Below are 17,292 nucleotides of genomic sequence, written 5' to 3'. Positions count from 1 at the left end.
GAAAGATGGGTGCCACGGCAGCTGATTCCTGAAATGAGAGAACGACGTGTTGATTCTAGTGAAGAACTTGTTTGGTGCTTTGAATGAGAAGGTGATGGTTTCCTTGCAAGAATCGTTACTGGGGACAAAACCTGGGTTCACTTCCACCAACCGAAGAGAGCGAGCAAGGAACGGCGCCATTCCTCATCACCAAAACCAAAGAAGTTTCGAACAGAACCATTAGCAGGAACGTTATGCTGACTCTCTTTTGGGATGAAAAAGGTGTCATTTTGGAGCATTACATGCCTAGAGGGACCACTGTCACCAATGCATCATTCACAGATCTCCTAAATCATCATCTGCGGCCTGCAATCAAATCAAAGCGACGTGGATTGTTGTCAGCAGGTGTCCTTTTGCAACATGACAATGCAAGGCCCCACACTGCCCGTACAATAGATGCAACAATCACAGACCAGCATTTTGAGGGTCTTCCTCATCCACCATACTCACCAGACCTTGCCCCAAGTGATTTCCGTATGTTTGGACTACTCAAAGACGCAATGGGAGGAAAGAAGTTCCGTTCTGATGAAGATGTATGCCACATGGTCCACGAGTGGTTGCGTGGACTACGAAAAGAATTTTTTTCTAAAGGAATGTATGCACTTTGTAAGCGCTGGAGGACTTGAATTGAGCATGGGGGAGATTATGTTGAAAAGTAATACAGCTTTGTACCACTTCCGCACAATAAATAACATTTTAAAAAATATTTAAGGTTTTCATTTGACTCACCCTCGTATGAACTCATTTACTCTACCTATATGAATGTGTGACTCTTTTGATTTTACAAAAACTATGTCATGTTTAGTAATATAATTTGTCCATGTTACACTAGACAAAATTTTGTTCATAGTTGCACATTAAAGAAGACAAAATGCACTTAAAATTACCGTTAATTGTGTATTTATATGTTTGATATTTTCCACGACATAAATTTTTGAACACAGCTAAAATTGCATGGATTCTGTGCACATGGACAAGTATTGGGCCAGTACTGAGAGTGTTAATGAAAAAAATAAGCATGAAAAGATCACTGTCAAAAAAAAAAAAAAAAAAAAAAAAAAACTGAAACACCATATCTATCATCAAATGACTCCAAACAACTGTTACTAAAACTGTTAAACTGAAATTACAGTAAAATAACATGCCATTAGGATAGCAATGCCCTCTAGTGGGACATTCAATAGTATTGTATTGCTGGCAGCGGCCTGTCACTATGTGTCGTCCTGCGTTTTTGGTAGCTTGTGGCAGGTTGCCATGGTCACCTCATCTCGTGTACTTGCTGCAAACATCCACTGCCCCTTCTCACCACGTATGTCCTTATGTGTTTCACTGGTGGCTGAACAACCTCAGATGGGAACACCTGACCAATAATGTCATACAATCATTTCATTTTCACTGGAGGATCAGATCACTGAACTCCAGGATGAACCATTCTAATTGTTCAGCACATGTTTTTGGATACAGCATACTGTGTGTGTGAATTTCTGGTTCTTAGAATACATTTAGTGTCCACCCCTTATTTGCTCTACATAAAATTTTAAGATTTTTTGTGCACATTCAACAGAGCATTTACATTCAGGCAAGTGTGCTACAGAAATTGTCTTATTGCTGTGGAGATGTGAGTGTTCTTCAAATCTTGTTGCAAAGTCTCATCCCGTCTGCCCTACGTACACATTTTTTTTCAGAATTACTACACTTGATCCAGTACACCCCCAAACTTGCAACGGTTTCTTGTTATTATCAATGTTGTGGAATAGTTCTACGAAATTTGATTTGAATGAAAAATGTCTATACATTTTTTATGTTTTTAAAACTGTGACTGGGATGTGCATATGCTTTTTAGTTTTAAAATTTTCGATTCCTTTAAAAAAAATTTCAAGTGTTATAATTTTAATCATTTCCATTTTTGGCAATAATTTGTAAAATACTTGCTTTTCATGATCAACCACAGTAAACATACAAGTACATTGTTATACTCCTGCTTCACCTATGTTTTTCTCCCTTCCCCTCTTATCCCCTGCCTGCCTACCCTCACCCCAACCTCCCCCTCCAATATCCCCATATAATAATACAGGGTAATATTCTAATTTCGTGCTTTTATGATGTGACAAAGTGATCCATGTTCAGTGAAATATTACATGCCTTACTCTTATCTGTTTATACAAGGTGTGACTGGAAAGTTTTAAGAATGGATCCACTACTGCTTACATGGAGGGCAGGCACATGGAGGGTGGGGAGTGAGTCATTGCCTTGTCCTTGAACGCCCTCTGACAGGAAACTGTGTTTCCTTTATTCAGTTCATTTTGGCAGCTGGTTGATTGTGGGTCTGTCAGGGCTTGATGCCGGATCCTGGCTGCGTGAAAATGGACGTAAAAACGGAGCAACAAGTTTGTGTGAAATTTTGTTTTAAAACCGGGAAATCAGTTTCTGAGACTTACGAACTATTAAAAACAGCTTTTGGACATAATTGTATGAGCCAGTCAAATGTTTTTGTCTGGTTCAACAAAATGGTTCAAATGGCTCTGAGCACTATGGGACTTAACTTCTGAGGTCATCAGTCCCGTCTGGTTCAACAGATTTAAAAATGGCCTCATATCATTTGAAGACGAACCACAGTCCGGCTGTACCTCCACCTCAAAAAAGAATGAAAATGTTGTGAAAGTTCACGGCTTAGTGTGCTCTGATTGTATACTTACAATTATAGAGAGGTGGCTGATGAACTTAATTTAAGTTTCTATGTTGTCCGGTCTATTTTAACTGTAGGTCTGAACATGCATCAAGTGTCCGCAAAATGCATTCCAAAAGTGTTGTCAAGTGACCAGAGACAATACCGTCTTGAAGTGTGCCAAGAACTGATTAATCGGACTAAAAATGACCCAGATTTGTCGAATAGGGTAATTACAGGTGACAAATCATGAGTATATGGATATGATCCTACATTTCCGCAGTGGAAGACTCCAGGTTCACCACAATCAAAAAAAGCACGGCAAAGTTGATCGAAAGTGAAGACAATGTTGGTGATTTTTTTTTTTTTTCGATTCTACCGGTATTGTGCATCATGAATTTACCTGTGGAGGACAGTAAATTAACCAGGAACATTACAAATGTGTCCTGGAGCATTTGCATGAGAAGGTGCAGAAGAAAAGACCTGCATTGTGGAAAGACAGGAGTTGGGTGCTACACCATGACAATGCTCTGGCTCATCGTGCCTTCTCCAGCGTTGAATTTTTGACCAAATTCAAAATTCCTGTGCTTCCATATTCCCCTGATTTGGCCCCTGCGGACTTCTACCTAAACTGGAATTTTCACTGAAAGGGAAGTGATTTGACTCGACTGACAATGTCCAGGCAAATATGGAGAGTGCCCATAACACATTTCAGAAAAAAACATTTCGAGGAATGTTAGCAAAAGTGGAAACACCATTGGAGTCAGTGTGTTCAGTCAGAAGGGGACTATTTTGATGGAAATGTATCACAGTAGCATGTAAGTACCCCCATTGTACAATTACAAGCCCATTCTTAAAACTTTCCAGTCATACCTTGTATATCTGTACAAAGCTCTTTAGTGAATTCAGTAGTCTGAAGATGGCAACTGCTTGCTGAAACAGGTTATGTGAATATTTTTTACATATCTAAGCAATCGTGATATAATAAATTATTATACAAGCTGCCAAAGGTAATTTGAGGGCCTTGGTCAGGATGCTCAAACCTATTACCCAACCCCACAGTCAAAATTTTGCCACTCTGTTCATCGTTTGAAACAATAATGTAGGAGTGTGCTGCACAAACCTTTTGAATATCTTCCTGAAGAAGGCTGAAATCAACCAAATTGAATGGCTCATGGTATCTGTTAACATGAGCCAGACTGAGCATGCTTAGGACCAGTTGAACTTTGCAATGTGTCATTGCAGAAATCCTCCTTTCACATACTGAATGACATCAGGACGACCGCCGTTGAAAAGTGAGGCAGGCATGAGCAGCAACATCTCAACCTCTTTGCCACATTAATGAACACTTAAGCATGTTACAATGCATGGGGTGGAACAACATGGCACTGAATGTTCCAGCAGTAGATTTTGATTTCGCAGATGTGCCCTTTTGCATAGACTGCCTTCATTTTTCAAATATTATTTGTTTTTTATGCCTTCAATGTACTGCCATTTAAGAGAGTTTTAAACAGGGATGCTTTGCTTCTATTTACAAAACATTATTGGTGTTTATTACTTCCATCTAGGCACTCTGAAGCTGACAAATTGTACCCTCATTGTTAGCAGAGGTCGGAGTCAGAAAAATTTAGTTGCACTTCACCATTTTTCAGTTTTTTGGAATTGGGTTTTCCTTTTATTACATTTGTGCTCTTTCCATTTAATTCTACTTTTGCAAAACTTCACACAAGTTGCCTCCATAGAAATTTTACTGTGGTTTCATTTATTTTGCATTCAGTACTCTGAAAATGTAACAGAAACAGTAATAACACCAACCACCATTGTTGATGCTTTGTATGAGGGTAATCTCAAGAGTAAGGTCTTCCATTTTTTTTTATAAGTACACAGACCTGTATATTCCTACAGTGATTTACATCAGTTTACAGCTTGAACATTTAGCTATTTTTCAACATAATCACCATTTCTGTTGATGCATTTTTGTAGACGCTGTGGCAGTTTTGTATACCCATGTCATACCAGCTCGCCACCAAGCTGTTCAGAAAGTTATGAACCTCTTTTTTCACCTCATCGTCAGAGCTGAATGGCTTTCCAGCCAAATGTTCTTTAAGCCTAGGGAACAGATGATAATCACTGGGTGCCAAGTCAGGACTATAGGGTGGGTGGGTGATTATGTTCCACTGAAACTGTTGCAGGAGAGCAACGGTTTGCCGAGCGATGTGTGGGCGAGCGTTGTCATGGAGAATGTGTACGCCCTTGCTCAACATTCCTCTTCTCCGGTTCTGAAATGCCCGTTTGAGTTTTTTCAGAGTCTCACAGTACCTGTCAGTGTTAATTGTGGTCCCAGCAATTAAGCTCTGACAACAAGGTGAAAGAAGAGGTTCACAACTTTCTGAACAGCATGGTGGTGAGCTGGTATGAATTGGGCATACAAAAACTGCCACAGCGTCTACAAAAATGCACCAACAGAAATGGTGATTATGTCAAAAATAGCTAAATTTTCAAGCCGTAAACTGATGTAAACCATTGTAGAAATAAACAGCTCTATGTACTTATATAAAAAAAGGAGATCTTCCTTTTGGGATTTCCCTCATAAATGAAATCAATATGCACTTGGTGTAAAACTTTCTTAAATTGCAGGGTGCTTCAGTTGGAAAAAGCTAATGATTACTGATTCATAACAGCTACACTATGTGACCTAAAGTATCTGGACATTCCCAGGAACTTACGTTTCTCATATTAGGTACATTGTGCTGCCACCTACTGCCAGGTACTCCATATCAGTGACCTCAGTAGTCATTAGACATCGTGAGAGAGCAGCATGGAGTGCTCTGCGGAACTCACGGACTTCGAACGTGGTCACATGATCAGATGTCACTTGTGTCATATATCTGTACGAGAGATTTCAACACTACCAAACGTCCCTAGGTCTACTGGTGATAGTGAAGTGGAAATGTGAAGGGACACATACAGCACAAAAGCATACAGGCCAACCTCGTCTGTTGACCGACAGAGACCGCTGACAGTTGAAGATGGTCGTAATGTGTAATAGGCACATCCTTCAGAATCTGTTTAGTGTATTCATCTCTTGGTCTCCCTCTACGATTTTTATCCTCCACGCTGCCCTCCAATACTAAATTGGTAATCCCTTGATGCCTCAGAACATGTCCTACCAACCGATCCATTCTTCTAGTGAAGTTGTGCCACAAACTTCTCTTCTCCCCAATCCTATTCAATACATCCTCATTAGTTATATGATCTACCCATCTAATCTTCAGCATTCTTCTGTAACACAACATTTCCACAGCTTCTATTCTCTTCTTGTCCAAACTAGTTATCGTCCATGTTTCACTTCCATACATGGCAACGCTCCATACAAATACTTTCAGACACAATTTCCTGACACATAAATCAATACTCAATGTTAACAAATTTCTCTTCTTCAGAAACGCTTTCCTTGCCATTGCCAGCCTACATTTTATATCCTCTCTACTTCGACCATCATCAGTTATTTTGCTCCCCAAATAGCAAAACTCCTTTACTACTTTAAGTGTATCATTTCCTAATCTAATTCCCTCAGCATCACCCGACTTAATTCGACTACATTCCATTACCTTCGTTTTGCTTTTGTTGACGTTCATCTTATATCCTCCTTTCAAGACACTGTCCATTCCTTTCAGCTGCTCTTCCTAGTCCTTTGCTGTCTCTGACAGACTTACAATGTCATCAGCGAACCTCAAAGTTTTTATTTCTTCTCCATGGATTTTAACACCTACTCCGAAGTTTTCTTTTGTTTCCTTTACTGCTTGCTCAATATACAGATTGAATAACATCGGGGAGAGGCTACAAACCTGTCTGGCCCCCTTCCCAACCGCTGCTTCCCTTTCATGTCCCTCGACTCTTATAACTGCCATCTGCTTTCTATGCAAATTGTAAATACTCTTTTGCTCCCTGTATTTTACCCCTGCCACCTTCAGAATTTGAAAGAGAGTATTCCAGTCGACATTGTCAAAAGCTTTCTCTAAGTCTACGAATGCTAGAAACGTAGGTTTGCCTTTCCTTAATCTTTCTTCTAAGATAAGTCGTAGGGTCAGTATTGCCTCATGTGTCCCAACATGTCTACGGAATCCAAACTGATCTTCCCCGAGTTCAGCTTTTCCATTCGTCTGTAGAGAATACGCATTAGTATTTTACATCCGTGACTGATTGTTCGATAATTTTCACATCTGTCAGCACCTGCTTTCTTTGGGATTGGAATTATTATATTCTTCTTGAAGTCTGTGGGTATTTTGCCTGTCTCATACATCTTGCTCACCAGATGGTAGAGTTTTGTTAGGACTGGCGCTCCCAAGGCAGTTAGTAGTTCCAATGTAATGTTGTCTACTCCCGGGGCCTTCTTTCGCCTCAGGCCTTTCAGTGCTCTGTTAAACTCGTCACGCAGTATCATATCTCCTATTTCATCTTCATCTACATCCTCTTCCATTTCCATAATATTGTCCTCAAATACATCGCCCTTGTATATACCTTCTATATACTCCTTCCACCTTTCTCTTTCCCTTCTTTGCTTAGAACTGTTTTTCCATCTGAGCTTTTGATATTCATACAAGTGGCTCTCTTTTCTCCAAAGGTCTCTTTAATTTTCCTGTAGGCAGTATGTATCTTACCCCTAGTGGGATAAGCCTCTACATCCTTACATTTGTCCTCTAGCCATCCCTGCTTAGCCATTTTGCACTTCCTGTCGATCTCATTTTTTAGATATTTGTATTCCTTTTTGTCTGCTTCATTTACTGCATTTTTATATTTTCTCCTTTCATCAATTAATTTCAATATTTCTTCTGTTACCCAAGGATTTCTACTAGCCCTCGGATTTTTACCTACTTGATCCTCTGCTGCCTTCACTACTTCGAATCTACAGTTCATAACCAATAGATTGTGTGGTCAGAGTCCACATCTGCCCCTGGAAATGTCTTACAATTTAAAACCTGGTTCCTAAATCTCTGTCTTACCATTATATAATCTATCTGATACCTTCTAGTATCTCCAGGATTCTTCCATGTATACAACCTTCTTTCATGATTCTTGAACCAAGAGTTAGCTATGCTCTGTGCAAAATTCTACCAGATGGCTTCCTCTTTCATTTCTTACAACCAATCCACATTCACCTACTATGTTTCCGTCTCTCCCTTTTCCTACTGACGAATTCCAGTCACCCATGACTATTAAATTTTCGTCTCCCTTCACCACCTGAATAATTTCTTTTATCTCATCATACATTTCATCAATTTCTTCATCATCTGCAGAGCTAGTTGGCATATAAACTTGTACTACTGTGGTAGGCGTGGGCTTCGTATCTATCTTGGCCACAATAATGTGTTCGCTATGCTGTTTGTAGTAGCTTACCCGCATTCCTACATTTTTATTCATTATTAAACCTACTCCTGCATTACCCCTATTTGATTTTGTATTTATAACCCTGTATTCACCTGACCAAAATCTTGTTCCTCCTGTCACCGAACTTCACTAATTCCCACTATATCTAACTTTAACCTATCCATTTCCCTTTTTAAATTTTCTAACCTACCTGCCCGATTAAGTGATCTGACATTCCACGCTCCGATCCGTAGAACGCCAGTTTTCTTTCTCCTGATAACGACGTCCTATAGAGTAGTCCCTGCCCGTAGAACCGAATGGGGGACTATTTTACCTCCGGAACATTTTACCCAAGAGGACGCCATCATCATTTAACTATACAGTAAAGCTGCATGGCCTCGGGGAAAATTACGGCTGTAGTTTCCCCTTGCTTTCAGCCGATCGCAGGACCAGCACAGCAAGGCCGTTTTGGTTAGTGTTGCAAGACCATATCAGTCAATCATCCAGACTGTTGCCCCTGCAACTACTGAAAAGGCTGATGCCCCTCTTCAGTAACCACACGTTTGTCTGGCCTCTCAACAGATACCACTCCGTTGTGGTTGCACCTACGGTACAGCCATCTGTATCGCTGAGGCACGCAAGCCTCCCCACCAATGGCTAGGTCCATGGTTCATGGGGGAAGATTATTATTTTACTTTATTCACTCAGCAGAGGCCAGGTCAACTGTGAAAACAACCATGTCATATACCAGCTCTTCTGCAATCACTGCACAGCTTTATATATTGGTATAACTGCCAATCACTGTTCATCAGGATGAATGGCCACTGAAAAGCTGTGGCCAAGAGCAAAGTAGCACACTATGTAACACAATATGCAGCTGAGCATAACATGCTTGATTTCAGTGGCTGCTTCACAATCTGGGCCATCTGAATCGTCCCCTACATCACCATCTTTTCTGACCTGCGCAGATGTGAGTTATCCTTATAACACATTCTTCATTCCCAAAATCATCCCAGCCTCAACCTAAGGTAACCTGCTGTCCCCACACCCTCCAGCCAACAGTCTGGGTCCCCTTGGTCCCTATTCACATCCTCTCACTCTCTTTGTGTGCCACCCTCTGCAAATGCACACAGCCATCTTTCCCCTTCCCTGCTCCTCTCCTTTTCCACTTCCCATTCCCTCTTCCCCCCCCCCCCCCCCCCCTGCGCCAGAGACACCCAATGCTGTGCCTAGTGGCAGTCTTATCATGCCGCCTCCTAGCTCCTGCATGTTCTGCCAGATAATGCTCGCACTTCTCTCCCCCACATGTGCCCCACTATCCCTTCCCCTTCCCCACCCCCTCCAGATCACTGCTTCTGTTCAATGTGACAACAGCATTAGAGTCGAAGGTGTCACAGATTGGAGTCATGTGTGCATGATGTGTGCTTGCTTGTGTGAATGAATGTGAGTGTGTTTCCTTTTCTGACTAAGGCTGTGGCCAAAAGCTAAACATGTACTAATCTTTTCTTTGTACCTGTCTGTTTCTTTGTACCTGTCTGTAACTTAACGTGTCATCTTTGCAGTATCAATCTAACTTTTCCCTATATAGTTGTTATTATTGTTATTTACACTGTCACTTAATTCTGCCAACTGGTATTAAATCATTATCATCATACATTAAGATAAAAAATCCTGTCAACCAACAGAACTTGACGGTATGTACAAATATAAAATAATGCTAGTGATGATAAACTGTTAATACAGTATAGAGAATCAAATGTATTACTTACCTGTGAGAATTATTTTATTAATTGATAAACCTGAGTGTAAATATTACTTAACTTGATTTTGTAAAGGTACAGCAGGAACACTAACAGTGACTTAAACTCTGAGAATTGCTGGGGGCACAGTTTACACAGATATTGTATGTGCAACAAAGCAATTAACCAGGAGTGGTCTAAAAGATGAACTGGTTTAATCTACAGCACCATATCCTTGCAACGTTTGATTCATTTCATTTGCTTTGAGGCTCTTCTTCATGACAAGAGTTACACAACATACTAATTACTTCATCACTAATCTAATTTACTTAATTACTTCTGTGTCAAGAAGTGATGGAATTCTACATAATGCACAATATTATTACACGTAACACCTCTCACATTTTACAATTTGACAGAGTGATCTACCAGAGAAACACTGATGTGACACGAATCACTGCTTACCAGGAGGCAAAACATCAGAGCAACTTTGGCGACACGCTGCAACGGCAACTTACTGGCGGCTCGCCGAGCAGCTTCTCCAGCACGTACACTTGCCTGGTATGACAGTCTTGCCAACAGTGCTTCGGTGGCATCTGTCTCTGACATATGGCGCACCTAAAAGTGGTGAGAATTATTTAGACTTTGAGTGAGAGTTTCAATAAATACTGTGAATATTTTGGATGGCAGAAGATTGTGTACTCATTAAGCACTGAAAAATGAACCATTGGAACATGGCTGACAGGTACAGATAAAAACAATGTAATTCGTAACTTCTTATAAACACAGTACCTAAGGTATCGAAGGTATTGAAAGGATTGTTCACTGGTGAAAAATGTAAAATTAGATGCAGATAGAATGGATGACAGTACTTACACTCCAAGCAATGCTGCTACACATTTAAAAATGAGAACAAAATGTTTGACTCTCTTTATCTTCACTCTCAACCTGAGGTCTGAGCGATATCCCTCTTTCCTCCCTGACAGAGGAAGATAACAGTTCTAAACCCTGTATGTTGTTGTTGTTGGTGGTGGTGGTGTGTGTGTGTGTGTGGTGTGTATCTGTTGGTATTACTTGGAACTTCACATCCTAAGGGTAGGTATTGGCCAGCCGTTCTGTCTCCATGTAATTTTACAATACCTAAAATGAAATGTATGGGTGAAAGTGTTTTAGGGGAAATAAGAAACATAACTGTTCTTCAATTTTCAGCTGAAAAGAAACCTAATTCATGGCAAATGTGAAAGATGCCCAAAATATGTAGAAACACCAGTACACGAAACAGAAAGGGTTAATAAAATTTAAATATTTTGGATAAAACATAAAGCAGAATGGATTTTAAAAATCTCCAAGGAATAGAAGGGTTAATAAAATGGAAAGAGTGTACAGTTTAACTACAAACATTTGTGGCAAGAGGTGCATCCTTATAGGTATAAAGCTAAAATATTACATTACAGTCACAAGACCAGAAATTTTATATGCATGTCAATTCTGCATCCCCACTTTTCTGCAAAAAGAAATCACCAACAGCCTCTATCACGGAAATAAGAAAAGAACAGGACAGAAACATCATCAAAGAATCAGAAACAACAGACAAACTGTTTCATAACTAATGTACTCAAATTTAGAAGGCTACTAAGGCAGGAAAAATAAAATCAGAAACAACTTCCAGGAAAGAAAGGAAAAGCAACATGAGAATAAGATGAACTAATGGAAAAAAAGGGAATCAACAAGAAATGTAGAGGAACTGAAGCTGTCAAGTGAACCTAGTTGGCCAATACAAGGAAAATAATTACAAACATGGACAAATATTTAGCTTTCAAGATTTGAAGTGTCTTTATCAGGAAAAAGGGAAATGTTGGAAATAGGAAGAAAGTTGTGTAATATGTACTGGTTATGCATGTAGGGAGAGCAGGGAATTGCTCCAAAACCTGGTGCTGGAGAAAACAAAGGTGCAGAAATTGTCACAAAAGGTATAAAAGTTATGCACGGATTCTTTATAGAATTGGACTTCACCATCTACATTCTGCATGAATCAGTTGACAGTAGCAATTTACTTGTGCACAAAGTCAGGAGAATAGCACCTATACTGATACTGGTGAGGCTCAAATACTTGCTTCTGTGGCACTCAAAAATAATGTTTGCCAAAAGTTACCCTATGGTGGAGCAAGACATCAATAGCACCACAAAAAGAGGCAACATATGATCTTAACAATTTACAGAAATATTGTGTGTATAACATTTATTTTGAAACACTGCAATGCTCAGATGAAAATCTGAAGACACATTCAAACAACAGCAGTACATGCCTGCAAGGCAGCATTTCTCTGAAATAATTAAAAACATACTCATACAATATCCCACTGTCACAGCATGAAACTTACACATCATGCCCCATTAACCTTTCAGAAAGATGTTTATGGAACAGCTAGCACTATGAAAAAATGGATATCAGTTTCACCAACAACAACAAAAACATGCAGTTTCTCACAGTGTTCACCATTACCATCCATGTCCTTAAGTTCCCAAGCCAAGATTTTCTTCTTCTTCTTCTTCTTCCCCATTCCTTTTACCAAGTACCTTTCCTTGAGGAATGTTCTGCAGCAGTTTATATCAGAGTGTCTTTCCTGTAGAATGGCAGAGATATTGCAGTTTTCTGCATTTTATTATGGTTAGGACTTCTTTTTCTTTCTTCATTTGGCCGAGAACACCATTGTTAGTAATTTTATTATCCATTGCACTTTAGCATTCTCCTGTAGTGCCGTACCTCAACTGTCTCAAGTCGTTTGCCCATCGTCTTGTTCTTATTCAACATCTCGGCTGCTCAGGAAAAATGGGAAGTATGTAGCAATGTACAAAACTTATTTTTTTTTCTGCAAATAAATGATGGCACTTCAACACATTAGTCATTTTACAAAATGCAGCTCTGGCTTTCTCAATATCGACTGAAATTTTTTGCTATTTATCCTGTTAGTTATAAATGTTAGTTCCCAGTCACTTATATTTGTCTAATTGTTCAACAAATTTACCCTTAATGTTTAGAGGACAGTTTGGTACATCTTTCTTGCCGATGACCATTAATTTGTTTTATTTATGTTGATTCCTTGGCCATAATGCTTACTACCTTCATCAAGTCATGATACAATATGTATATACTATTTAAACTGTCAACAAACATTACAGTACTAGCTGAGAAACCTGGTGTTGTCCAGGTATTTAATGATAGCTGTGCCTGAGACTTGGAACATGTGGCACTTATTTTATACTTATGAAGCTTCTTTGTATACAATATTTGAAGTAGTATGTTTGGGGACATGAATGAAGAGCTTGTCTGGTTCCCTAAAATGTAAGAGAGCAAAAAGCATCTGACACTAAGGTCCACACACACAACAAGAAGCATCTGGCCTTGTGCTTTGTTTCTGATCATGGCATAACATAAATTCACTGGGAACTGTACACTTTTAAAGTGAAATGGTAAACTGTTAGGAATATGTGAAATTTGAGGCATATAAAAACACACTCGCATAGGGTACTTCCCATCAAAAGTTCTGATTCCATGATGTTCCATTATAGAGCAGTAACTTTAAACCTCTGTGAGTGAAGGTTTTCAGGAGCAACATAATGGATGACACACTCGATTGGAGTTACATCACACCCTATGTTTGGAAGGAGTTTCCAAAGAGCAAGTTAAACCTTGATGTTCCCGAGCCAAAGTAAGTTTCATCTCAATGAACTTCATTGAATTCTTGAGGCTGCATAGTCCCTTGTCTTTTAACAGTTCTGATGTATTCAGAAAGAGCTGCCAATTTTTTAGGAATTCTTATATGTAAACAAAACAAAATCAAAATGTGATGAGTAGGCATCCAACTCACAAACCAAACTTATAAATTCATTTTTCTAAGCAAATATTATAAATAAAACCTATCAAAAGAAGCAAAGCAAAGTCATTAAGTTTTTAATACACAGAGTTAAATCAGTAAATCTGTACATTTTCGCCCAGCAAATTCGCTATTAATTTGTATTTGTAAAGGGAAGGTTGCGGTGCTTAATTCTATCACTGACAAACTTACGAAAATACATCTACCACTGAGTTAAAAACAGGCTTTACTACATTCTCCCAATACATTCCTTACTATAGTCCTTACACGTGCATTCCATTTCAAATTGTTCTGCAACATTATGCCTAGATAGCTAATCGACGTGACATAAGCAGCACACTATTGATATTGAATTTGAACATTATTGGTTCGTTTTTCCCCATTCATCTGCATTAACATACATTTTTCTAGGTTTAGTGCTAGCTGCCATTCATCAAACCAACTAGAAACTTTGACTGAGTCATCTTGTATTCTCCAACAATCACTGAATGATGACAATTTTCCATTCACCACAGCAAATAACCGCAGACTGCTGCTTACTATGTGTGCCAGATCATTTCTGTATATAGAAAACAACAGGGACCCAATAATAACTTTCCTAGGACACTCCTGACAATACCCTTGCCTCTGACCGAGCGAGGTGGCGCAGTGGTAAGACACTGGACTCGCATTCGGGAGGACGACGGTTCAATCCCGCGTCCGGCCATCCTGATTTAGGTTTTCCGTGATTTCCCTAAATCACTCCAGGCAAATGCCGGGATGGTTCCTCTGAAAGGGCACGGCCGACTTCCTTCCCCATCCTTCCGTAATCCGATGAGACCGATGACCACGCTGTCTGGTCTCCTTCCCCAAAAACCAACCAACCAACCTTGCCTCTGATGAACACTCACCGTCAGGCACATCATACTGGGTTCTGCTATTTAAGAAGTCTTCGAGCCACTCACATACCTGGGAACCTATTCTGTATGCTCATACCTTTGTTAACAGTCAGCAGTGTGGCACCATGTCAAATGTTTTCTGGAAATCTACGAATATGGAATCCACCTGTTGCCCTTTAGCCACAGTTCACAGTATCCCATGTGAGAAAAGGGTAAACTGAGTTTCGCATGACCAATGCTTTCTAAAACCATGCTCGTTTGTGGACAGAATCTTTTCCCTCTCACAGAAATTTATTATGTTCAAACTGAGAATGTGTTCAATGATTCTGCAGCAAACTGATGTTAAGATATTGATTTGTACTTTCGTGGATCTGTTCTTTTACCCTTCTTATATACGGGAAGCAACTGCACTTTTGTCCAGCCACTTGGGACTGTGTACTGGGCGAGAGATTTGCGATAAATGCAAGCTAAGTATGGAGCCAATGCCTCTTTGTAAAACCAAACTGGCATTCCACCTGGACCTGGTGACTTATTTGCTTTCAGTTCTTTCTCTACACCAGCAAAGTGTATTACTATGTCCTCCATACAGGAGTATGTGTGATGGTCAAATGATGGTATGTTTGTACAATCCTCCTACGTGAACAATTTCATAAATTAGAAATTCAAAACTTCAGCTTTACTTTTGCTATCCTCTACAGCCACATTGGACTGGTTAACAAGTGACTTATAGAAGTCTTAGACCCACTCAGCGATTTAAAGCATGACCAGAATTTTCTCAGGTTCTTAGCAAGATCTATTGCTAGGCTATGACAGTCTTAGTAATTGTAAATTTCACATATTGATCTTTTTACAGATGCAAGAATTTCTATTAACTTTTGTCAGTCATCACCTTAGCTTTCTCTTTTGAAGTGAGAGTGCAACGTCTTTGCTTTCTCAGCATTTTTTTGAATTTCACTGTTAAATTCCTCTACATCCATCATACTGAAACTAAATGATCCATTTCATTGTCAAAGTGGGATGTCAACAACTGCCTGTCTGCTCTACCCAACAAAAATACTCTCCTAGTCTTCTTGACTGATTTATTAACTTTAGTAACCAATGTCACTATGATGACATCTTGGTCACTAATTCCTCTCTCTCTCTCTCTCTATACTGATACCATTGATTAATTCGGGCCTGTATGGAGCTAGAAGGTCTAAAATATTACTGTTGTGCATAGTCTGTCAAGCTAGCTGTGCCAGTTTTCAGAAACAATGTTCTAAAGAACTTTGCAACACCGTCTGTACTCCTTGCAGTGAATCCATAGACATTCCAGTCTATACTTTGAAAAAAGTCATCTCCAACTAATGTTGCACTATCTGGGTATTTCTTCACTACTGACTGTAGATTTTCTGTCAATGACTCTAAAACTGCCCCAGTGGAATCAAGTGGCAGGTTAAAACATCCAACAATTAACTTGATTTCACCTAGACCTGTTATATACAACCAGATAATTTCACTGTCACACTCAAAATCAACCTCAATAGAGACAACATTTTTGCCATCTGCAATAAACACACAATCTCCTCTGGCATCTAATCTGTCTTTTTGATATACTTTCCATGAATAACTTAATATCTCATAGCTTCCTACTTTGGGTTTCAGCCAGCTCTCAGCCCAGAGAATAATTTTAATGTGAGAAGTTTTCCAGAAGGCAGTACATTCAGGACTTTATTATGAATACTTTGACAATTCACTGATAAAATTTTGACAGAATCTGAATATGGTGTGATTTTGGTATCTGTGAGTCATCTTGTGAGTATTCATCAGAGTACTGCCTAGCCCTTTTTTTGAAAAAAGAGAGAGAGAGAGAAAAGAAAGACCATGTGCAATTCACAAGTACACTGCTACCCAAGTAGCTGCCTCCTTTGTGTAGTGCAACCCTGAACTATCAAGTGAAGTCTTACAATTCCCCATCCTATAACACAGATCCTGCAATCTGCAGCCAAGACTGTCACAGAGTCAACAAGGCCTTTGGTTGAGACCCTCCATATGGCTCCAAACCAAAGGATCCCAATCAACTTTGGGAATGATGCTGCGAATTGTGAGCTTCACTTGCATCCCATGTGTGAGGGCAGCAGCCTTCAACCACCTCCACCAACTGCCTATACAAACAGTGGGTGGCCTCAGAATCCAAGTGACAGGCATCATTGGTGCTGACATGTGCCACAAATTGCAAATGACTGCACCCTGCATCCTCAATAGTCTCTGGCAAGGCCTCCTCCACATCTTGGATGAGGCCCCCCAGCAGACATACCAAGTTCACATTGGATTTTTTTTCCGGCCCTGAACCCCATCTGCCTAAGAGGTTCCATAACGAGTCTAATGTTCGATCTCCTGATAACTAGTGAACCCCTACCCCCATGTGCCTGCCCGTATCTTGCTAAAGGAGCAGCAACCTGTTCACACATAGGGTAAATAGGCACGGTCAGATGGCCATCCTCACACTGGCCCTCTTCCTCGGGCAATGCAAATGCATTACCAGCCGCCACTCACTCTCCTGTGAAGGCCGATCCACCGCATTGGGTACACTGCTAGGCGACTCGACAGTGGATCCCGTGGAGAAAACAAACAACACCTGAGGTGTCTCATGCAATGTGTCAGGTTTTCCACCTCCGCTACAACCTGAGGCAGCAGCCTGAAGATGACCGACCATAGCCGAAAGCAAACTGCAACCAGCTCTTATTGTG

General features: G+C 40.0%; 1 protein-coding gene across 1 annotated transcript in view; it reads right to left on the bottom strand.

Annotated features, from left to right (window-relative positions):
• Positions 1–17,292, bottom strand: part of LOC126262541 (solute carrier family 35 member F5) — a 152,878-nt gene that overhangs the window by 55,635 nt on the left and 79,951 nt on the right. Inside the window, exon 5 of the mRNA XM_049959225.1 lies at positions 10,276–10,428. Coding sequence (XP_049815182.1) covers positions 10,276–10,428 — 153 coding nt within the window. The remainder of the gene's footprint in view (positions 1–10,275; positions 10,429–17,292) is intronic.

Source organism: Schistocerca nitens, chromosome 6 (assembly GCF_023898315.1).
Source record: "Schistocerca nitens isolate TAMUIC-IGC-003100 chromosome 6, iqSchNite1.1, whole genome shotgun sequence".
NCBI lineage: Eukaryota > Metazoa > Arthropoda > Insecta > Orthoptera > Acrididae > Schistocerca > Schistocerca nitens.
This window is presented reverse-complemented; position numbering and strand designations above follow the sequence as displayed.